This window comes from Anoplophora glabripennis, unplaced genomic scaffold (assembly GCF_000390285.2).
Source record: "Anoplophora glabripennis isolate ALB-LARVAE unplaced genomic scaffold, Agla_2.0 scaffold139, whole genome shotgun sequence".
In the NCBI taxonomy this organism is placed as follows: Eukaryota; Metazoa; Arthropoda; class Insecta; order Coleoptera; family Cerambycidae; genus Anoplophora; species Anoplophora glabripennis.
Genome location: NW_019417300.1, coordinates 357,701 through 381,942, shown reverse-complemented (window position 1 = coordinate 381,942; position 24,242 = coordinate 357,701). Strand labels below are relative to the sequence as shown.

The following is a 24,242-nucleotide window of genomic DNA, read 5'->3' as shown; positions in this document are numbered from 1 at the left end:
TTTCCAAGAACTTTTAAAACCTGCTTTAAAAAATTTGATTTGATTGAATATTCACAAAGTTCTAATTGTTTATAAGTACAAAATTTCGACCAATGTTTAAACAAGCGCCAGAGCTCTCCTAATTGACGGATTCGAATTTTTCAAAAAAAGTTTGAAAGCTTGAGAGCCCTTCTATATGTGATTCAATTTTCAAGTATATAAGAGCCTGGGCTTCTGCTGTGCAAAATTTTGAAAATTTGCAATTTTTTTTCAAAATCTGGATTGCAAAATTTTTATGCAAAATTTATAGAACTGATTTTGATGAAATTTGGTGTCTCCGTGGAAATACGATTCACCCAAACCAAAACAGATATCGCTTGGTCTATTAACAAATATTCATTCATAACTAGGTATGAGTCTGACATCTTGTTCTGTTGATCTAAATCAGATGTATCAATAAAAATTAATCTATGAGTGAACTATTTCTACGAACAGTCGGTTACTACGGTTAAATATGGTATACCAAATTTGGTTAATTACATTTTACAAGATGTTATTTAAAACGTATTAAAACAAAATCAAATTTAATAACGCAAATATATTTAAAAAATTTTGATACTATTACATATTTCATTAAAGATTTTTCCTTTGATATATATTATTATGATCGAATTTTGTTAGTGTTTTAAAATATGCATTTATTGAAGGAAATGAAAATAGATGAATGATTCGACTGGTAATTTTATATATTTGTAGAGGGTGACCCGTTCTGGTTGTGATTAAATTGATTGCTATTAAATAATTTAAAATCTTTTGTCTGTAAAAATCACTCTTTTGTATATAATTATTCATTATTGCATTTCAGAAGAAGAAATATTCATTCTGAAACATACCCTTTTCAAAGTATTAAGACAGGGTTATTGATTATAAATGTCAACTCTCCCTTTCCTTTTTTATTTCCCAGTTTAAGAAAAAATATCAAATTCGAAAGTTGTACCTGTCCATTAGTTTTTTATGACGATGTGTATGCTCTCAAAGAGCGTGACAAACTAGACAAGGTGTCCCATTTTAATGTAACGTATAATTTTTTTAAATCGACTTTTATAAAAAAAAATTTCGAACAAAAGTTATCATGTTTCGTGGGAGTCAAATTATAGTGACCTTGAAGTCAAGTATCAAGATAATTTCAAGGTCAACCTTGATTTTTTAAATGGAAATCCACATAGCAGATTCGCATTCTGCGGGAAAAATACGTAACTTTTGTATGAAACTTTTACTGTTCCATTTTCCATGCAAAAAATTGATGTATTTTTTCCCACATAATGCGAATCTGCAATAAAGAATATGTTTCCATTTAAAAAATCAGGGTTGACCTTGAAATAACCTTGATAATTGACTTCAAGGTCAAAGGCAAGGTCAACATAATTTGACCCTCTCGAAACCTGACAACTTTTGTTCGAAATATTTTTTTATAAAAGTCGAATAAAAAAAAATATGTGGCCTGGTACATTAAAATGAGACACCTTGTACATATATGGCGTTTCATTAAAAAAAAAACGTACGTCTGGTGTGTCACACTTCTTTAGAGCACCCTTTACAAAGTTCAAAAAACTGTAAAGCAACCCCCATCAAAATTTATCATAATTTCCCCTATATCTGAAATGGTCACTGTTACTTGATGTCTAAGCCTTCAATACGGCCAAACTGACTGTTATTTAATTTTGGTCGGGGCATTAGTCCGCAGCGTAGTTGTTTTCCACAATACAGTTAGTTATAATATTTAAAGTATTTCAATTAACAAATATGATTTTATTATCGTTATTAATTAAGTATATTTTTGATAAATTTACGTATTTATAACACAAATTTTGCAAATGAAAAGAACAAAACCACAAAGAATCTGTAAAAAACTGACTAATTTTGAAGAAATATGTACTGAAATACCTACTACTAGACCTATTAAAAAAAAACAGCGTTAAACTTTTAGATATTCTTTTGGTATAAATTCTCGACCTTTTGTAAAATGTGTAAGAAGTGTTAATTGGCACATTCATTAATGCGTGGAAAATTCATCCTTCATGGCGTGAAAAGTGAATGTTCTGAATTGCATTCGGCGCAAACTTTATCAAATTTATTAGATGAAGTAAAAGTCAATTTTCTCAAACGATCGCATAAAAAATAATAACCACGTTTTCTGGAACTGAAATTGCTGCTCTTCGTCCTACTTTTTTTCATTAAAAATGATCTGTAGCTTTTACACGCGTTGTGATGAAATATGGAAATGTTCCCTGAATTTTTTTCTCTGATGAGCTTATAAAATATGGAACCTGTGACATTATAAAATCCCTATTAAAAAAAAAACTGTAAACACGTTTGCACCTGCTTTACCAAAGCTTCTAAATTTCGAACTCGACCACTCTATTCTGCATCAACAGTTAGTCATACGTCATGCACCATTGTACACAGCAATCGTGCGTAGTTAGTTAAACCAACTCTGTCCTCCTCGCATTAATAAACGACTCTCTGTCGACCCTCATGCAGCAATAAACTGTAAACCAATTACGATACTGGCTGTCGGTCGCTTTAACATATTATTTTCCATCTACTTATACAGGGTGTAACTAATATTTTTGGTCAATCTTTAACGGTAGATTGATGGTCATAAATTAACAAAAAAAAAAAAAGTTTCCATACAAAAATATTTTAGTCCATTAAGTTATCTTTGAAAGTTTCTAGCTCCATAACCACGCCGAGTAGTCCCTTTGTCTAATAGTGATTATCTTGACAACACATGTCAAAAATACATTTAGTGTAAATAATTTTCTCGCAAAATGGCACATTTAAGTGAAACCGAGCTTATTGAAGTTTTAATGATCGTAAGATAGGGTGATAGAAGCAGCACTTTCATGAAACTGGAGGTGTTACAGATCGACGAAAAAGTGGAAGACCAGTAAGCGTTACAAATGAAGAAAATTCTTTGAATGACATGTTAGATGTGGCGGAAAATTCAATAAAATCGACACAACAGACAGCTTCAATTCATAACAAGAATTGCGTGAAGTCGATTATGATCGTAGAATCGAGGTCTGGTTTCAACATGATGGGGCATTATTAAACTTTTCTTGATAAATGGATTGGACGCAGAGGGGCAATTGAATGGACAGCTCGGTCTCCCGATATGACCTCGTTTGACATTTATCTGTGGGGTCACATAAAAAAATGTAATCTACATTACAATCTGTAAGTCGAAGAAAATGTTGGATGCAATTTTGAAGGTTCCGTGACAGAAATTACATTATTACTCACTGTTCGTCTTTTTATATAATTAATAACAATTATATTAGTGATTATATTAATCAAGTAAAGGAAACTTTATTTAACCCTAAATATTGCTGGGTAATGATTACGATGTTTTTATAAACCATTAAATATGTATATCACAGCTTCCTAGTTTTTTTTTAATTAATCTAGTTTTTTTAAAAACATTACAAAAAATCATCTGTTGTGGATAATTTATTATTGATAACAATGTACACGGGATTTAGGAAAAATGTATATGTTTGAAATCAATTTCGTTTTTATCAAGTCTTTAATCTAAATTATTGGTATCTGTTTCTAATTAATACAGTACTATGTTCAAAACTTACATTAGTTTTACATCAAAAATAAGATAATACTGTATGGAAAAGTTTTGTTTCACAATTTCTATATTTTTTTCTCAGTTATTGGCAAAAAAAGAGCCGCACCGTCCATCTTCGCCATATAAACCTATTTTAAAATGAACAACTTTCAACAATATCTCAAAATCTAGATTCAAAGAAATATGACGTACAGAGGGAGCACTGGGTAATACCATAGACAAAATAGACTGAACTGTAGAGGCAAGTCGGTGAATCCAACCGTCAGCCAAACCTCAGCCCTGCCAGCCTCGCGCTCTCAGTCGCTGTTAGACATTCGCTGTGTCAACATTGTTATTGTTTTATTAAATATATTGTTTTCCTTTGTGCAATCATGGGACAGTGTATCGTTGACGATTGTAGTAGCAGATCTGATCGCAATAGTAATGAAATTTCATTCTTTAGGGAAGTAATAATATAAAAATATTTTATAACATTTCGACGGCGTCGCGCAGCATTCTCCATCTCACATGCACTTATTTCCAGTGTTGGCTTCATGTTTTTTAGTGCCCACGTTAACTGTAAATATACAGGCTCATATTATCAACCGCTATTTACAATTAGTTTTTTGTCACAATTGGTGTTTATTTTCATGATGGCTATTAAAAATAATTGTAAATATTGAACCCTCAACCTACAATAATGAAACTGTTCAAAAATGATAAAATGAAATTTAAAAAAATCGAATTTCATATCAGGTGTTAAAACATTTTTTAAATGTAAACTTATCTGATGATCTATATCAACACCAGTTTGTTAATTTTCCAAATGACTGTAATCAAGTGTTAGAACTTATTAGAGCTATTTGCGCAAAATATGTAGATAAATCACGAAACAAAAATATTTAACTCTCTAAAAGTTACAAAACGATATGAACTAAATAAAGTTACAATATTTAAAGGCCAATAAAGATTTTAAAGTAATGTTAGAATTGTATTTTTTATCCAAATTTTAAAAATCTTAATAATAGCTTTAGCAATTTTAATGTTTATATTCGTATATTAAAAATATATGCCGTTACATTTTGCATTAGTTAAACTAATTTTATCATTATGTTTCAGAAAAATGACAATTTAAGAAATAGAAAAAATAATAATATATTTTTTTAATAACTCCTATAAAAACAGTACACTCAAGCTACAGAAAAATAAAAGTGTGTATCATGTATTAAAAAACTTTTTGAATGTGAACTTATTTAAAAAATATGAATAAGAACTGTGAAGACTGTATGTGAAAAGTATATCGATGTGATAATAAATCATGAAGTTAAAATATTTAATTCAGTGAAATCTACTAAAAGACAAATATTAAATAAATTAGTATTACTTAATGGACAATAAATATATTTAAATTATTTTGTAGGTTTATTTAATATAAGCAAGACAAATTATATTATTTTCTGAATTACAAACTTGAAAAATAACTATTTGTCATAAGTATAAAAATATTGCCTTAATCCGAACCTGCTCAAAGTATGCGCGCTCAGATTACTTCACACACTCCACTTCCCCGCAATTTGGCTTCATCGGTTCCCGTGCTTTGGGATAAGAAACGTACACTCTAGGTGCTCTGTGGGTAATACGCTATATAAATTTCAAGTATAGTTCTTTTCATATATATTGTAGAAATAAAAGACTCTTTTATATTGCCGATAACGACAAAAACGGGATAGTAAATCCTTGTCTGCCTAGCAGAACAGGGTCGTATTTAGGCAAAGTTTACAGAAATTAATTTTTAAGTCTCCCTTCAAACAATTCACAACAGACACTACTGCACAATGGCTGTAAACTGAAAACAATTGCAGATAAAAGTTATCCAATAGAAAACTTGTAATAACATACAAATCACTACTCAAAATACTAAGAAATAAGAATGACAGCATTGCAGCACCAACTCCTGCCCTGTACCGCGCAAACTGAACTATCAGAAATTTAAAGCAATAAGTATCTAATTGTTGATTGTCTCTGTCTCACATTAGGAATTTGAGAACAACGTACGTCTTAGAGAGATGATCAGAATCTGTTTTCTTGCCAGCCTAGCTGTGTTGCCAAATGTTTCGGCGAGTTAGTAATGTACTAAATAATGAACAACATACATTTCAAGAATGAAGTGAATAATGCAATTATTCATTAAATAAATGTATGCAAATTCAGCCTATTCTTATATTTTCAGAACATAACTTAGTAATATTTTAAACGTAATTATCTGAATAAATTAATTTCATTCAATTTATCAATTATTCATTTAGGGAATATTTTTACATATCGGCAACACAGGGCCCACGTCCGACAATTCAAGATCCCGCCCACCTAGGATAAAGCGGAGCAACCTTTATATTGAATACCTGACAAGATATGTAATTATTGATTAATATCACTTTATTTCTCATTAATTTTGTATTCAAATTATCTAGATGAGTGTACCTGATAAAAGCATTATGATTTGTGAAATAAATTAGCTGTTATAATATTTTTTTCTAGGGACATTTAAAAATAGTCTTGCCCTACTCTCCCCCTATCACACTTACCGGCAGGCTTTGAAATTTTTTATGTCTACTATAAGTATGAAAAGAACTATACATCTGTGCATTTTAGTGAACCCGATATACCTCCTTAAATTGTCTGTTAGGTTTTCCAAAAATTCATTCTTTTCAGGAAAGGAATTCTGCAAGGGTTTATTTCATTAATTTTTTAATATTTTTTCACAGGTGGCAAAGTACCCAATAAATAAATAAAGAAAACCTGTCTTGAGTGAAGAATATTAAAAAAAAAATCGTTTTCCGTACATTCCCGTACTTGACTTTAACGACCTCCGTGAAACTTTTCGTACAGAAACCTTTCCATTACACCACTCCGGCGGCGGGCCGTTATCGGGGTGCTGCCATATACGGAGCGAATAAATTTTCAATTAACGCCGCGACCACGCTCGGCGTGTTTAAATAAACGGTCCTCGATGGCGGAGGCGTCGACATCGACAGGGATCCGCCGGTAATCCGCGAGAGTCGATATGCAAATTAAAATCACCGCACGGCGGAGTCGCCCATTCATCCGCGAAAATCGCTGTACCGACCTTCGCGATTTCCCGGCCTGTGGAGCGCGAACGATATCGGCGAGCAAACCGAAATTGACCCGGTGATTTGATGGTTGGCGTAGATTTTAATTGAGTTCGCGTGGAGTGCCCGAAAGTGGGGTGTCGTTTTTTTCCAGAGAATGGAAAGTGAACAGGAAAAGCGACACAAAAAACTTAAAATTAAATTAATGCCGAAAATGACTTACTGAGAACGAAAATATCTGCTATACGAAAATACAGCTAGTAGATACAACTTATCAAGAAATAAAAAAAATAAAAATAAAATGGACCCACATTTATGTCTAAATATAAGAAGTGGATCTTATTTGTGGAAGGGCGAAATGGGCGGTGACTATTAGACGCCTTCATTATAGCCATCTTTCTCTATCGCACGGATATCTATGACTTTCTTTATCGCTCTCACGTAACGGCCGATGAACCATGGGGACTTTCCGACCCTGTATATATTTTTTATATATACTTACTGTATGATACATTGAACACACTCCAATTTTTATTTTTTTTTTTGAAAGGCTCCTATCCGAATGACTTTTTTATAAAACTCGTACAGCCAAACAATAGTAGATTCTACGTCAAAGATCAACAAAAAAAGTTCTTTTAAACACCATTAAAATCCTGTACTTCCTGTAAATTCTGCAATTTTTTTTATACGAATCACTTTAGGGAATTTATATTAGAAAAAAAAATAACTTTAAAACCCTACTATCTCAAATTTCAAGAATTTATAATGCAGAATAATTTTGCAGTTTATAAATTTATAGTTTTCTTGTTAGTTTTAAAATCTAGGAGGCATTAGAAACGCCTGAAGTTTGAAAAATTTGCCAATTATTAATAATTTATGAGACATTGGTAAATAATACCTACTTACAGCTTACAGCTTAATTAATAAACTTAAAACTTTAAAACAAGAGTGTTAAAATTAATAAAAAAAGTTATATCTCTAAATAAGCTTAATAAAAAAATTAAAGGAGCAGAATTTTTTTTAGTGATTTTTGAATAATGGTCGTACCGAGAAAATAAAAAAAAATAACTGAAAATTCTATTTTTTTTTGAGCATTAAGTAATTTAAAAAAGTGCAAAAAAATGACATGTTCTTGCACTTTTCTACTTTATAAATATTGCGAAAAGTACCAATAGGTTTTTTTTGAGCTCAATACATGCCCATGAGGCCTGTAAAATTTGAAATCGATCGCGAACCGTTTTCCTCTTCTGAATCTTCATAATTTTAAAAAAAAATTAAAGGAGCAGGTTTATTGATCCTTAAAAATCAATTAATGATTAACATGAAACAAATTTTTTTGCGTTATTTTTCTCACAATTTCGCGTTAAATACTTATCAAATATCGAAAAAAAAATTTTCAATGTAAAATTATAAAAAAGAATGCTAAAAAATTTTGAGAAATTTGAAAATTTTTTTAAATTGATTTTTTTTTCGATATTTAACAAGTAACGCGGAATTGTGAGAAAAAGTAAGGCAAAAAATGTTTTATATCAAGATTTCAAAACTAGAATCTTCAAGCATCAGGATGCCTTTTTTTCTATCACTAAAAAAAAAAATTTGGAATTTCTGCTACTTTTTTTTGTGCTGAGTGTATGTTCTAAACAGATGAAGATACCTCGAATGGTACTGAAAGATTTTTTCAGCGTTGTAAGTAGGTAGTTTAAACGTTTTGTAAAACTACTGATTTTACCTAAACGTATCATCTTTACAAATAGCTTATTTTGATTACTAATTAAGTAAAATATATCAAGAGATCAATTTCGTTCAAAATATAACTTTAAATATAGTTTACATTTCAAAAATTTCAATTTTTCTACTAGTAGTGATATGTTTTTGAGATAATTATTACGGGTTGGTATTTAATTAATGTATTATTTAAATAATTTTAAATTAAAAAAATAAATTAAATTTAAATAAACTTTCCTTTTAATATCTTTATTTGTTAGGGATATACCTATTTAAAGATATGTACCTATAACATACCTTTTGAAAATTTTAAAGTCAACTACTTATAAGACTCAATATTTCAAAAAGGAAAGCATCAGGAGTAAACATCTACATAAGAAAATATTCTTAAATAATACACCTACTATAATAATAATTAAAAAAATATATAGAAGCAAAATTTAAAAATCAGAGTTCTATGTTCTTGATACATTAACAAATCTTCCACTTTCAAACATTTCCTACGCTTTGTCAAACATTTCTATAATCAGCTGAAGTCTACAACATAAAAATATGCATGCTGATCCGATTTTAACAGATGACATTGTTCTATAGAGAGAAAACTTCTTTAGAAATTGTAATCACCAACAAAAGTGTACTGAGATTTATTTCTGAGAAATCAAGAAAAATTACCTATTCAGTCCCTAAACTACGAAAAATTTGTTAATGTACCTTTTCCCTAGTTGTCATGATATACCTAAAGAAATTTGTTTTATATTTTTAAATCAATTATTTGTCTTGAGATAATTTTACAATCGACTAAAAATACTTACTCATAAGAAAATTCCTTGAAAAGCCGTTAAGTATAGATATAAAAAAGTTTTCTGGAAAATGATTTATGAATATTTAAACGTTTCTTGAAGTTGGCGTACTAGAAATTCTATGGAAATATAGAGAATTTCATGAAGGTTTTTGAAAGAGGTTCATTTACCCTCTTATTTACCGTTTTTATACATTTCCAAGAACACTTATGAAAGAAACGGTAGATATTTCATATCATACAGGAATTTGCAAATAGTTGGATTAATTATAGAAATATTTGTGAAAGCTGCTAGCACATACCTATTTTATAAAAATAGTAGAAGCGTAGCGAGTTTCAGCAAACAGATCTTAATAAAATGATAAAAATTTATTTTTATTAATAATTTACTATTTAACTTAATTAGATTGTCGTAGGTAAACATGACTAATATTTTTTACTAGCAGTCGCTTAGCGCTAGGCGCTTAGCGGGTGTGCAATACACATTAAGGAGGATCGAAAGGGGGGTTAGATAATTATTGCTGCCAGTGGCAAAGAAAAATATTCTTTATGACTAGAAAGTAAGTAGATCGAGATACTTATTGAATAAAATCGAGTTTAAAATACTTAAAATTATATATTTCCATTTCTCAATTATTATTTTTCACCCAATATGCATAAATAAATACCACGAGCTGAAACAGATACTTGGAAACAGCGTACGAGTATGCCAAGTTTATTATTTGTCGGCAGTCTTTGTTATGTATATAAATATATGATGCTGTGATCGCTCGCAATCTCATTGCTTTAACCTATAAAATGTCGGGTGAAGAAGAGAGCCGGTAGAAAGGAAAATTTGTGACCAAAAGAAAGTATAAGTACTTGATAAATTGAAACAGAAAATAGCAAAAGCAGGAAAAAAGCTGTTGAAGAGAATATTGTGGAGCCAGAACCTCCGTACACCGTTCGAGGGCATCAAGTAACCGATATAGAATAAATGGTACAAAGCATGCACTGCTTCTTTCGCAAATAACTTTAAGTATTTTACATTATCTACAAACTGTAATCACGAAATGATTTGCGTGAAAAAGTTTAAATATGATTTAGTTCCATGCATAAGTAGCATACTACTATGGTGCACTTCTGTGAATACAAATGTTCCTTATAAGACAAAGGTTTGCATTTACGAAAGTAAAACACAATTTGATATGTAGTATTATACTGTGATACGATGTTACTGCCACCAAAAATATTTTAAAAAGAATACTGAAATTATTGAAATGTTAATTTTAAAATGAAAAATGATATTAAAAATGTCATAATTTATCAAAACGTATAAAATTGTTATATGCGCTGTGATTACTAGAGGTAAGAAGAAAACTGATGATACGTTTTCGAATTCAATTTTCAACGCAAATGGACCGTATTTCGTTTGTTTGTTAAATATTCATGATATATAGTATAATAAAAAATGCACTTTATCCAACTACCCTCCCATTAAATCAAAAAAATATTTCTGCTGTACAGCTTAGTAACCATGGGATCCACTAAAAAAAACTAGTATCACTATTATACGTCTAATAGTTCATAGGAACTAATTTTACTGCAATTCTACTAACCCGTCTAGCAGAAGAGATATCAAATATCTGATTTGTCAATTAAATCTGCCTTGAAAATCGATCTTGAGAGTGTCATCAGTATTTTTCTACCTTCAAGCAAAACATCGACTCACGTTCTTGGTGTTAATGAAAAGACTAGACAAGAGAATTCGCTTTATTTTTATTACAATTCATTAATGTTGCAAGTTAATGTCAGTTCCGTGATTACAATCGACATCATTCGATGACTCATTTTTCGCAAAATCACCCGCAAAAAAAAACTCCCTATTTACCCTCGTGTACACGACAGATCCATTTCCCCATTAAATCTTCACCCTTTCGCATTTCCAGCAGCCAGCACCGAATCATCCATAATTCACGCCATCAAATTTTAAATCTGCTCCCCGTTAAAGTTTAAGTACCCCAAACTTCAAACAGGTATTTAGCTCGGCGTTTTACCAACTCGAATCGGCACTCTAATTAACTTAATAATAACTTAATTCTTCCCTTTCTACTTCTGGCGAGGAGGCGAAAAGGCCCTTAATTAAATGTTCTGCCAATTAACGCAGATGAGAGCGGGCGATATCGGGAAAAAAAGGAAACGGATAGCACTCCGCTGGGAAAGCTTTCATATAAAAAAATCTTTCCGAGAAATAGTGGGTATGAAACGCCACACGCGTATTAGTTGGTGCTACTTTTGGTAACCTCTTACAATCTTCCAAGTCTAAACAAGTAGCGTGTTCCGAAGACTTTAAAACACTTGGAAAAAATTGTTTGTTTTTAGTACTTTTGAAGTATATATTTACAGAAACTTGTCACTTTATCATATTTGTGTTTTGAGAGTTTCCGTTCTTGGGTTAAAAAGGGCGTTTACGACGGACAATTAAGTGCAGCCCATAAAACGGCAACGGAGCTCATTAAGCAGTAGCGCGAGAACATTAATTGACATTAAAAAGTTTTAAGGATACACAAATATAAATACGAGCAACGCATTTGGCGGAGGTTTTTGAACCCATCGCGATATTCGAGCGTGCCAAATAAAGACACCCAACTGCCATAAACCGTTAGCGTTCATGATTATTGAACGAATTTCTCATATTGTCTCACATAGTAAAAAAATGGATGCGTCAAGTTCTGCAATTAATAGAAACATACCATATTACTAGTATATGCATTATATTAATTTTTGGTAAGAAATATTTTATCGATAAGTCGATAATGTCACATATAGGTACTGCAAAATTCAATGTTTTTATATTTTTAAAGTAGTATATTGATTTAAATTTAGATACTTGGTAAACATCTAAACTAATAGAGGTGTTTTCAACTCTAATAATAAACAATTAGGTACTTAGCAGGATATATAGTTTTCCATTTATTTATACAAAAGTATTCTATAACTACGCGCACCACATTTTCTATTGTATGGTATTTTTAGATCCACAAGTAGTTGCCAAAAATTATCACCAAATAGTAGGTAAGCATTTGTGTCTAATTCTATAGCGACCGTGTTGTTTGCTGAACTAAATTTCCAAATAACGTATCTTACAAATATAAACAGTAATCCAACAAATATATATCTAGAGAGGTTCAGAGAATACTGGGCGAACATCCATCATTTTTATCATTACAGAGATAATTTTCTTAGTAATTATCAAACAATGATAACATTTACGTTACAATTTGCATTTTGCAATTCTATACAAAATGACCTCCTCTTCATATCTAAGGCTATAAAATCGAACTGCTGAACTTAAGGTGAACTATGATTGAGATTTAAAAAGTTATTTCCAATCTTTCTTAGATACGCTGGGTTAATTGTCAAGGCACAACAATGCAGAAGGTTATAAAGCATTTAATTTTATGTGTTTTTTAAAATCAGTCATAAACCTCATTATTTCATTTCTATTTTGAGGATAGACATATCTGAAATAACGTTTAAATTTATATCAGTTTGTGGTTAACATGTCTGCAGCTTTTCTTCCAAGTTTTTGGATTAGGTGCATTATTTTCGATACTTAAACCCTACATGACATGTACAGAGTGATAATGAGAAATGATGGTAACCTAGGTTACTCAATTTGACGGCTGCGGTTGGCAGTACTCAAGGGCGGAGTTTCCCCTGCAATCGTTAACGTTGCCACCTCGTAGAGACGATCTACCCAAGTGGGTAGACGGACATATACATACGAAAATAAAACGGAAGGATTTTCCGCGTGAAAATGGCGAATAAAGCTTCGCCGAGAGAATCAATAAAGCTCCCAAATCGGTGCACGGAGACATAGACGAAAGCGGCACATTGACATGAGACCGTCTGCGCTAGTTGTCAATTCTTACCTGTGGGAGATTTGCAGCTATTTGCCTCTGGAGTGAGTCCCGTTCCTTCTCCGTTTCCTGCAGCTTTATTTCCGTCTCCCCTAAACGTTCCTGGGTCTCTCTAAGACTGTCCATTAATTTGTCCCTCTCATCCAACATCGAAACCATGAGCTGTTCGAAATTCGCATCTTCGCCAGAGAACTGTGAACTTCTCTGGCTTATACTGTCCTCCGATATTGTCGGCATCACATCGCACATCATGTTCCACATGTTTGCTTATTTACAATTCACACACCGCCACCGGAAAATATATTAAATAACCTGGATCGGTTCTAACCCCCTTTGACAGACGAGAACACTTTTATTAACTAAATTTTACCGATCGACACTGGAACCGCGGTAAAAATTCGCACGAGCACATTTTCACTACCACAGTAATTGATAATATTAACATAATTCTCTAGTTTTCACAGTGACACACCTTCAAATTCCATCTCACACAGTTCTCGCTGCATACACAAACTTATCGCCTGCCAGCCATTTTAAAACCAATTGTCAATTTTGTTAAACAAGCCCTATGTCCATCGATAAAGAAGAATTCCTATCGCTTCAAACAATGTCCTAAACTAGATACCCTACGCGTCGCTAGATGGCACTACCAATATTCATTAATTTCATTTAAACATTTTACAGTATCAATATGCGTATAATAATTTGTTGGTACGTAAAGTAATATATTTTTTAATTAAACTACTACCGTCACAAGTAACAGCAGTCAATGAATTAATTAGTCGATAAATAAGGCACCTTTTCCTGACATTGAACAGCTGATGTTAACCTTCAAATGTGACATCTGACAGTCCATCATGGCTCTTGAAAGCGGTGGTCTCACTTTTTCAATTTCAAGATGTAATTTGTTTATTCCAGCTTTAATATGTTTAAAATTCACCCTTTGACAATTAATTTCCAAGTAGTTGTAACATGTCGCATAAAAAATCTGGAAAAAATCGTTCAGCCAAATCATTAGGAGGTATGTAACTTTGTTATTGTTTTTATTTGCGTCCAAAAGTATTGTTTGATATTGGAAAGAGATAACGCAGCTGTTGAATTTAAAATATTTATAAAACATTTAAAAGTCTATGATAATACATATATATATGTTTTCTTGCATATGAATGTAGAGTAGAATATATTTAATGTTTTTAAAAACTGTTTTTAACAAAGTAGTTTTGGTAAAAAAATAATTTCTGCTGGCAATAAGTAATAATATAGTAATAAATATAAGTGAGTACAAATAATGTAGGTACATAATCTTTTGGTTTGTGTTAAAATAAAAATAAAATGAAATTTTTGTAATTATGTTGCAACATTCACCTTTTTTTATTATGTAAGAATTCTCTTCGTAATACATTAATTATGTAGTAGTACTTTTTTTATTTTAAATGAAAATAAACAAGTAATATTTATATATCATAATTTAGTTCTTTGATTTCTTACAGACATTACCCTGAACGATTTTGCAAACGCATCAGTTTCTGCCTCTAAAGGTAGACTCAAAAAGTCGACTAGCAATGTCTCCAAGGTTTTAAAAAAATTTGAAGAAGAGAAAAGCTGGGACGAAAAAATCGATGACTTCGAAGGTGACTTTGTTGAAGAAGTAGACGAAGAAGGAAACGTATCTTATGTAATCCGTAAGGTAGAACCAAGGCGTAGGAAAAAAACAAATTCAAACAGCGAAGAAACTAAAGATAGACCTGGTAACGACTATCCAATTGATATTTGGTTTTTGCTGTCAGAATACATCAGACCGGAAGATGTTGGTCGTTTTGCCAGCATTTGCAAAACTTCGTTCGAGGTAGTTTGTACTGCCAAGTTTTGGTTTAGTTTATATAAACGATATTATAACAACGTTCCGAACGTACCGGATGAACTACAACCCGAATGTCTTGTACGGAAGTATGGCTTACGTACTTCCGTCATCAGAGCCTTACATTATGTGTATCCCCCCTTTGTGAATAAACTGAAATCTATCAAAGCCGCTTTAGAGGAGCACCCCGATACCCTAATAAGGAGACAGTGTGATTGTTTGTGGCAACAGCGGCAGAAGGGGCAGTGGGTGTTTTATTTCAAGTTGCGGGAGAAGAGGAACAATTTTCTGCAGCGTTCAAGGAGAACCAACTACAAGCAGCCGGATTTGCTCGAGATTTTGGACGACGTCTCGGCCAATCCCGATGAAAACTGCCGTGTTTTGCAGATTACTTGTAAACATTTCATTCAGATCCCGCCAGTCATAGGTAGGTGCCAATATTAGTTGAGTTGAGAAAATAACCAAGAGATTTGTATTTCATGTTGTTTCGTTATTGAAACCTGATTTTTTTTTACTAATTAATTTAGCCATTCTCTTTTCACCAAATTAACACTAGCTGCTTATTTTTTTTGTTTGCCTTGTACCCTATTATCATATCACATCAGGTGGATATAATGTACAGGGTTCGTAGCGCCCGGGAAAACCGGGAATACCGGGAAAAGTCAGGGAATTTGTTATTCTTCATAATTAACAGGGAATAGTCAGGGAATTTTAAAAATATTCATGAAAGTCAGGGAATTTGATGTTTGCAACTGGAAATTTTGTAAAAACCGGCCCTGGGTTCTTGAAAGAGAAAACTATTTGTGGTTTTGAAACCTTTATAAGAGGTTGTTAGGGTATAAAAGAGATTATGGAGTCCAGTCGAGAAAAAATTTAATGCTTAAACACCAATTATTATGTAAAAATGAACTACAAGTGACCTGGATTTTTTTTTTATAAGTCAGGGAAAACCTGGAATTCTTTATTACTTTTGAACTATGAACCCTGACATTCACAAACTAAACGCAGTGCTTCAAGGAATCAGTAACGATTACTTTTGATTATAAACTTGAAATGATTTTGAAAAATATTTTTACTATGTCCATTTTATAAAACGGTTACTGTTTATTACTAGTTTTATTTACAATTAGTAAATTATGCCTAATATTTAATAATGCAAGAAATATTTTTTTTAAAGTAGTTAAAAAAAATTTTAACGATCAGTACTTCATACTCATAGGGCTCTATAGCAAATAGACAACCAACAATACATTTTTATAGATTTTATTACACAGTTTGTCTAAATATGAATTAATGCACGAATAACAGACTATCCCCCATTCTAACGCAAATGTTCTATAAAATGGACGTAGTTTCAAACTCAAATTACTTTCTGGTGTAAAGAAATTTGTAATATACGATGCCGCTTGTTCCAAAGTGGCAAATTGCAAATTTCTTTACAACAAAAAGTAATTTGGGTTTCAAATTAACTCCATTTTACTGAAAATCTGCGTTAGAATGGGGGAAAGTCTGTTATTTGTGCATTGATTCATTTTAGACAAACTGTGCAATAAAATCTATAAAAATGTATTACTGGTTGCCTATTTGCTATATAGCCCTCTTAATATTATTTCTTTATAAATGAAAATTAAGTCTCTGCAATCTCAAAAATTTTGTTTAAAAAAGGAAACTAAGTAGACTAAGGAAACGTTAGATTATAAAATGGAGTCTCAACTAAATTTTAATAAATAGGATTTGTATTTCATTTCAAATTCAAACGAAGAGGAAATAACGTTTTGTCCGTATGAGTTTTTCAGTAATGCCTGTTTAAAAGGTGATATTGAGTGTTAGGCTGTTAGGTTGAGTTAACATTTTTAGGCCAATCAACAGAGGTTTTGTTTGTGACAAAGATACTAGTAGCAAACGGACTGTGCCATATAAAAGACAGTCTGTAGATATATGTTTACTCCAATTTACCATTAACTAATTTTTTATAAACATTTTTATGCTAAAAAAAAAACAAATTTTTTTAGTTTTTTGCTTATAAAACCTAAACTAACAAAACAATTTGAGTGCTATAAAGAGACAGATTGTAGATAATCGAAATATGAATAAAATAAGAGCTTGATTGATTCAATTGGATAATTAGAAATGAAGAAAACCCGGAAAGATCAAAAAAATTTTTTTTAAAAATTCATTATTCCGTTATTTTTTAAGTTGTAGAGCTGACCCTGTGCACAAAAGTAGTGAGTTATATGTAGTTTAAGTGTGCGCAAAGCAGGCGCTGTCAGACCATTAGTTTTGGCATAATTGCAATTTGAATTTTTTGGTGCACTATTTTGCATTTCTGGATGCGTTGGAGATGGCCTGATTTTAATTTTTCAGCCGGATTTTAAAAGTAGAAGTATAATAATACAAAACTCTTTTAGACATACAGATCACACAGTCCGTTTGCTACTAATATTTTTGTCACAAAATCACTGATTTAATGCCGATTGGGCTATTTGTATACTATTTTAGGAAAAAAGAATTCGTAATTTTTGCTTGTCTACAAACACTAAATAAACATCGCTTAAATCTAGATGTAAATAGTCAGGAGTTAATTTTTAATTTAAAAGAAAATGGTAGGTATTATTTTAAGCTGCCAAAATTAAAAATAACATGAATTTTTCAAATAAGTACAGTAGGACGGCGGCCTAAAAAAAAAAACGAATATTTTTTTTGTGTCTCTTGTGAAAATATGCTAGTTTATCATGTTTTAAGAGCCCCCTCAAAAAATCAGCTCACAACAAATTTTTTTTAGAAGTTGCTCAAGATTTTTAAAAATTTCCAAAATAATCAAAAATTGATTTTTTTTTCATTTTCTACGTTGAAAAAATCTCGATTCTGAAAATTTCAAATCGATATTTTAATCTAAAAATAAATCATGAGACACTTAAATTTTAAAAAATTAAAAAATTATAAATATTTGATACAGTGCGGTAGTAAATTTTGCCTCGAGAAAATTTTTAAGTGTCTCGTGATTTATTTCTATTCTTTTGTTCATCAAATTCAATAAAAAAAATTATTAGTTCGTTGATATTTATTTTTAGAGGTCGCTCGAAAACATTTTAGGTACACTACTTTTAAAGGTAAAATAATTATGAGTGACCTTTAGGAATTAAAATATAGATTTAAAATTTTCAGAATCGAGATTTTTTTCAACCTAGAAAATGATAAAATGACGAGAAAAAAGAATTCAATTTATGACAATTTTGGAAATTTTTAAAAATCGAGCGACCTCCAAAAAAAATTTTTTTGAGCTGATTTTTTGAGGGGTCTCTTAAGATAAACTAACATATTTTCACAAGAGACACGAAAAAAAATATTCGTTTTATTTGGGCCAACCTAAAATATGAGAATTTATTGACCAGATTCTAATATTTTGCTTTCATTTATTTTGAGTAAATTTAAATTTCTATATATCGAAATATTCAAAATTTAAAATATAAAATTATTTATATTTTTTTTTAATGGTGGTGCTTTTATAACTTGAGCTCTACATATTTTTTAATTAGGGCATAACTTTTATCAATATTAGTTATTATTAACTCTTATAATAAAGTTCTTAATAATTTGGCCAAAAAAGAAATATTTGCTGATTTTTTATAATGATGTTAATTTAACTAAAAATATTTTTTTCTACAAAACTGTTAAAAGTGGGCTTTTTAATTGTCATTTTTGATGTTAAAAAGCCCACTTTTAACAGTTTTGTAGAAAAAATAGTGTATGATATACGTGTTAAAAGTGATTTTATTTTGTTCGTGAAGTTAAAAAACTCGCAACGCTCGTTTTTTAATCATCTTCACTCACAAAATAAAATCTTACTTTTAACACGTATATCATAAATAGCTATTTTATTTCAGTTGATTAAAATAATGTTCTCTTGACATAAAATCTCTTTGTATCTGTAGATTGCATTTATTTGATATTCAGAGAGCAAATGATCAGGTATTAGAAAAAAAAAAAAAAATTTCCCCTTTTGATAGCAGCCACCAGCCACTGTATAAGTAATTTTTAAATAATCATATTTTGTTAAAAAATTATGTGGGAGATATTGACAAAAAATTTAGGAAATGATAATGTTGCTATTTACAGTAAATAAAGTATCATTTTTCTGATTATTATTACTGTCAATTTTCAAATATTGCTTATTGTATCTCTTGCAGGGCAAGTGCTGACATCTGTCTGCCTGACGCTCTCCCAGGGCTTCCGACACCACAGACTTCAGTTGGGGTTCGGCTCCGGGATAATGGGCTATCCGCCGCCAGATGGCAGCGCCTGTACTAACATCAACCTAGACCCTGTGATCAATTTCCGAGTCCTCGACTGGTGGCACCCTCTGTACCCTCACAACCACAACATCCAGGATTTATTGAACCAAGAATAAATTCGCATTTTCCCCTCGACCGATCAAAGACACATCGCTATACATAAATCTGCTATTCTTTACAGGATCATGCTTCGTTATAACCAGATAATGTAGTCAGTGGATGTGTTAGCCAAAATTCGTCGGATGTTATTTTTTAATATCATGAAAGGTAATTGTGGCGTTAGTTTCGTTTCGACTAAATCGGTTGGGATTCGCATGAAAAAAATTTATATTTAAGGAAAAAATGTATTTTCTTTATCATTGTTTTTTATATAAATAAATGGTTCTTTATTATTGTTCTTGTTTTTGTTTCACTTCTGCACCTTACCAAAAACAATACTTATATGATAAAATACACCAAGTTTTATCAACACCCTGTGCAAAAAGAAATGATTAGCTATAGAGATCAAGTAATTTTTTAAATATTCACAAAAATACTAGTAAAATGAAGATGTTTTTGTGCAGTAGGCAACAATATTCATCCCAGGTAAACTACAAGAGGACTCTATAGCAAATAGGCAACCAGCAATACATTTTTATAGATTTTATTACACAGTTTGTCCAAATATGAATTAATGCACAAATATCAAATTTTCCTCCATTTTAAAGCAGATTTTCTATAAAATGGACTTAGTTTCAAACTAAAATGACATTTTGGTGTAAAGAAATTTGTAATTTACTTGTTTAAAAGCGGCAAATTACAAACTTTACAACAAAATGTAATTTGAGTTTTAAATTAGTCATTTTATAGAAAATCTGCATTAGAATGGAGGAAAGTCTTTTATTTGTGCATTAATTCATATTTAGACAATGTGTAATAAAATCTATAAAAATGTATTGCTGGTTGCCTATATAAAGACTGAGTCACAATATAATTTGTACTATCAAAAAATATGGATGCTTCTACTATTTTAGGTAGGTAATAAAAATGTTGGAACTAAGTTCAGAAAAACTACAAAAAGATTAAAAACTCGTCTTAAAAATTATTCATTAAAATATTTTAGTTTAATTTTTGGCCTTTGGTATATTGAAAAATGAAAGCTTAAAAATGGTCATAAAAGTCAAAATCTGTAAAGAAATGTTTCAAAATACAATTTTTCTCACAAATACATGATTCTTCGAAATAAAAGTAATTTTGAGAAAGATTCGGTAATTAAATCTAGATACAGCAAATTAAAGAAGGTAGACAACCTAGACGAGCGGTTCACCCCTAAAAAGATGCTTCTAAATGAAGGTAACTAAATTTTTAAAACAAAAACTTAGAGCATGAAACTTTTTTTATTATATAGTGTATTTTTCTGATAATTTACATATTTTTTTTATATTTTTCTGCGTGGTCAGTCAATTGTTATAAACAAAATAGTTGTAAAAAAAATACTTGCCGAATGGCTTTGAAAATATATTAAATTATAAAATGGACTAAAAAACACATTTTGTTCTTCGAAAAATGCTTCGTTTCCGAGATATTTATAATTTAAAAAACTGACGAAATCGACAAACTATAGGAATTTTTTTCTCATCTTCAGTAGTTTTTGAGAAAAAAAATTCAGAAAGTTTGTCGATTTCGTCACTTTTTTCACATTAAATTGTAAATATCTCGGAAACGAAGCATTTTTCAAATTTTTGTCAAAGAACAAAAAGTGTTTATTTTAGTCCATTTTACAATATAAAACTTTCAAAGCTATTCGGCGAGTAATTTTTTTGTTTATAACAATTAATTGACTGACTACGCCGAAAAATATAAAAAAAATATGTAAATTATCAGAAAATTACACTTTATAAAATAAATAAGTTTCATGCTGTAGGTTTTTGTTTTAAAAATTTAGTCGATTCATGCCTTTTTTTTAGGGGTGAACCGCTCGCCTAACCAGGTTTTAAGTCATACTGCTGATGTTCATCGTCGCTCGTAACGACATGCATTGCTTGAAGAAAAGCTAATATTTGCCGCTGACTAACATTTTACTGACGCTAAAAATATTGTATGTCATAATTTAATGTGTTTTGGCACGGTATATTCGAAATTCACGCATCTTTCGAATTTTCACACGGAAGACGTTCGCGAAGCCAAAAATCTACCGTAACATCATTTTAATAGCCCATCCCATGTCCGAGAGCCTCAACTGAGTGTCATAAGCCACAAAGAAAGCGCCAATCTATAGTCACAATTTTCACCGATGTTTTGAATCTAGTCAAATGAATGAAAAGCAACGGGCACGCCGGATATTAAGTAATACAAAATACAATGTGTCCACCTTTCCATTTTATAAAAAAAGCAGTTATTCTCGTTAGAAAATTCTGCTTGGGTTGTATAGTCTTTCTGATCTCAATTGAAGACCAAAGAGCTAGGCAGTATATACTAGGTTCGGTCGCTACGCAGCAACTCGGCATTAAAATATTTCAAAAACTTGTTCCCATATTTATTTAGCCATATCCATATACATGTCTGGTCGAACTAAACGTGGATGTGGTAGAAATGTATACGCCCAGTTGAAGAATGCGCGCGCGGGTAAACGGCGCACAAACACAGCCGCACTGGGCGACCGGCCATAAATTTCAGTTGTTGACAAATTGCAGCAGTGCAGTGCAGTAATACATTTTAATGAAAATATAAATGGTTTTTGATATGTCATAACCAAAATTTACCATCAATATAATAAAATTGTTTGATTAATTAAAATATGTTCTACTACATTATATAAAAATTATTATAATTTTTTACCTTTAGCAGAAAACTTTTTTATGGACGCCTATGAAACTCATTAAATTTTATTGCTAGGTGTTTTTATACAACATGTTCAACTGACTTCGAAAAGACAAGGTGTCCTCTATAAAGAAATAATAAAAGATACAGTAACTGATTTTATCTCTGGAACTCAGTAATACAGTGTGACAATTAAGAAATATGTACAGGGTGTACCCAGATTGCCTTACAACAAAAAAAAACGAGGATTGGCGTTTTAGAATAGAATCCTGTTTGACTAAAAATAATGCGATTTTCATATAACATCGTGAGGGTTGCTTTTAGTGTGCAGCAAAATGGAATTCTCTCTCAACGGTAAATAAAAGGTACATTTTATTGAAAACACAAGGGCAGTAAGAAAAGTTGTTGGGGCAAGCGTTCGTTGGCGAGTCCCTAGTGGAGTCGCTCGCAGGTATCAGTATCCAGTCCCTGGCGCCTATCTGCCGACTTCGCTGGCCCTTTTCCTGGAACCATAATGTGTGTGTCAAGCGTTGCAAATTTGCGTCTTTTTCTGGTCGCTTGCAATTGTCAGACTGGTCCGGCGTCAGGCTGGCACTCTTAACGTGATATTTAAATGGGTCACATGCAAACATGTGTACCCACAATCGTATCAAAAAAAATTAAAAGTATGAATTTACTAACAAAGAAACGTATTTTTTGCAATTAAACATACACCTAAATTTTTGTTGGGTAGCCTTCTTGATGTAATACCCGGAACAGTTACGATGATACAGTTAGTAATCCATGGCCTGCTGCCATCAATAGGTGCGATTGCACGTCTACTCTACTCAAGTGCAGTTAACGAGGGCAAAGTTCCCGATTAGTACACGACGTACGACTCTCAAATTTCATTCTATTTCCAATGGAGTGGACGAGATACGACAGTATATTCACTACAGCTTTTTAAATTTTTCACAAAAAACTTTATACTTTTTGTTCTTTTCTCCACTTGGGAAACAATTATGTCGTTTCACTGTGGGAGTAACGGGGACTACTTACGTCGCTCTGCCATGCATTAGTTATTTGTTTTTGGTTTTATTAGGTGTACACACAGAATCTGTAACCAGTGTAATCCCCGACACGCTTTGCATTTCTGTGACACTCTTAATACATATTTAGTTTAGTAAATAATCCACGTATTGCGCGAACAAATGACGCCCACCTTAATCACACATCTTAGTTGTCTCTGCCTTAGCGGTAATAAGCTGCGTTCCCGGCGACTTCGCCATATATTTGAATAGAGGGCGGGGTTCGTAAGGACAGCTGTATTTCTTTTTGGTCCACAAATTAAATGAAGCAGCAGTCTCTTCCTTTATTACGAGTGTAGTTGGTCCTTATGACTGTTTTATGGGGTCGGAATCGAACAAAAATACTGGGAGACACTGTTAGATATGTGCTGTTACCTGTTACTAAGTAAGAACCCCAGAATTTTTTAAATTCGATCACTTTATTTGCTTACTACTTATATTTCAAATAAAAAGATCTACTTTACAATACAGTGGAACAGTTTACAAAATGCGCCAAATCTTCGTTTTAGGTAAATAAAAATGAAAAATTATTGACAAAAAATTTGGTATTTATTAATTTAATTTTGTATTAATTTTTCCACGCTTTCAATGTCTGTATTGGTTATTTTTTTTTACAAAACTGATAGTTTTGGCTTTACTTTCGATTTAAATATTTAATTATGTGGTAAGTTTACTTCAGGCTAATAACAATGATAATAAGCAACATGATAGAGATCTTTTTCGTTTCAAATACAATTACAAATCACTGGTTGAATTTACAAAATTATAAGAGCATCGAAATTTTTAAGTTTTTATGCTGCTGTCTCCCTACATCTACAGGGTGTTACAAAATTCGCTGACACGGACTATGGGATCATATTAAGCTAGATAAGGTGATAAAAAAGTGTCTTTATGATTTTTCAATCAGACCGGTATTTTTCGAGATATGTATATCAAATATCCAAAAATAATAAAAATGTTTATATTTATAAATTTAAATTTTCATCATTAGATAAACAATTACGACAAACGAGTTATAATTGTTCAAAATTTCCACCGTCTGCTGTTAAACATACTTAAGCACATTGTGCTACTGCTCGAATGGAGTTGCGT

General features: G+C 31.4%; 2 protein-coding genes across 2 annotated transcripts in view; one reads left to right on the top strand and one right to left on the bottom strand.

Annotated features, from left to right (window-relative positions):
* Positions 1–13,652, bottom strand: part of LOC108906375 (liprin-alpha-2-like) — a 298,472-nt gene extending 284,820 nt beyond the window's left edge. The window contains exon 1 of the mRNA XM_018709611.2: positions 13,147–13,652. Coding sequence (XP_018565127.1) covers positions 13,147–13,395 — 249 coding nt within the window. The 5' untranslated portion in view covers positions 13,396–13,652. The remainder of the gene's footprint in view (positions 1–13,146) is intronic.
* A 326-nt stretch (positions 13,653–13,978) lies between these two features.
* Positions 13,979–19,678, top strand: LOC108906338 (transmembrane protein 183). Its single transcript, XM_018709568.1, has 3 exons — positions 13,979–14,155; positions 14,625–15,419; positions 19,180–19,678. The coding sequence occupies exons 1-3, from the start codon at positions 14,107–14,109 to the stop codon at positions 19,398–19,400; spliced, it is 1,065 nt and encodes a 354-aa protein (XP_018565084.1). The 5' UTR covers positions 13,979–14,106; the 3' UTR covers positions 19,401–19,678.
* Positions 19,679–24,242: the final 4,564 nt, after the last annotated feature.

Coding starts and splice junctions, on each gene's coding strand:
- LOC108906338 (XM_018709568.1), top strand. CDS start 14,107: ATGTCGCATAAAAAATCTGGAAAAAATCGTTCAGCCAAATCATTAGGA. Junction 14,156..14,624: donor TTCAGCCAAATCATTAGGAG/GTATGTAACTTT, acceptor GATTTCTTACAG/ACATTACCCTGAACGATTTT. Junction 15,420..19,179: donor TCAGATCCCGCCAGTCATAG/GTAGGTGCCAAT, acceptor TATCTCTTGCAG/GGCAAGTGCTGACATCTGTC.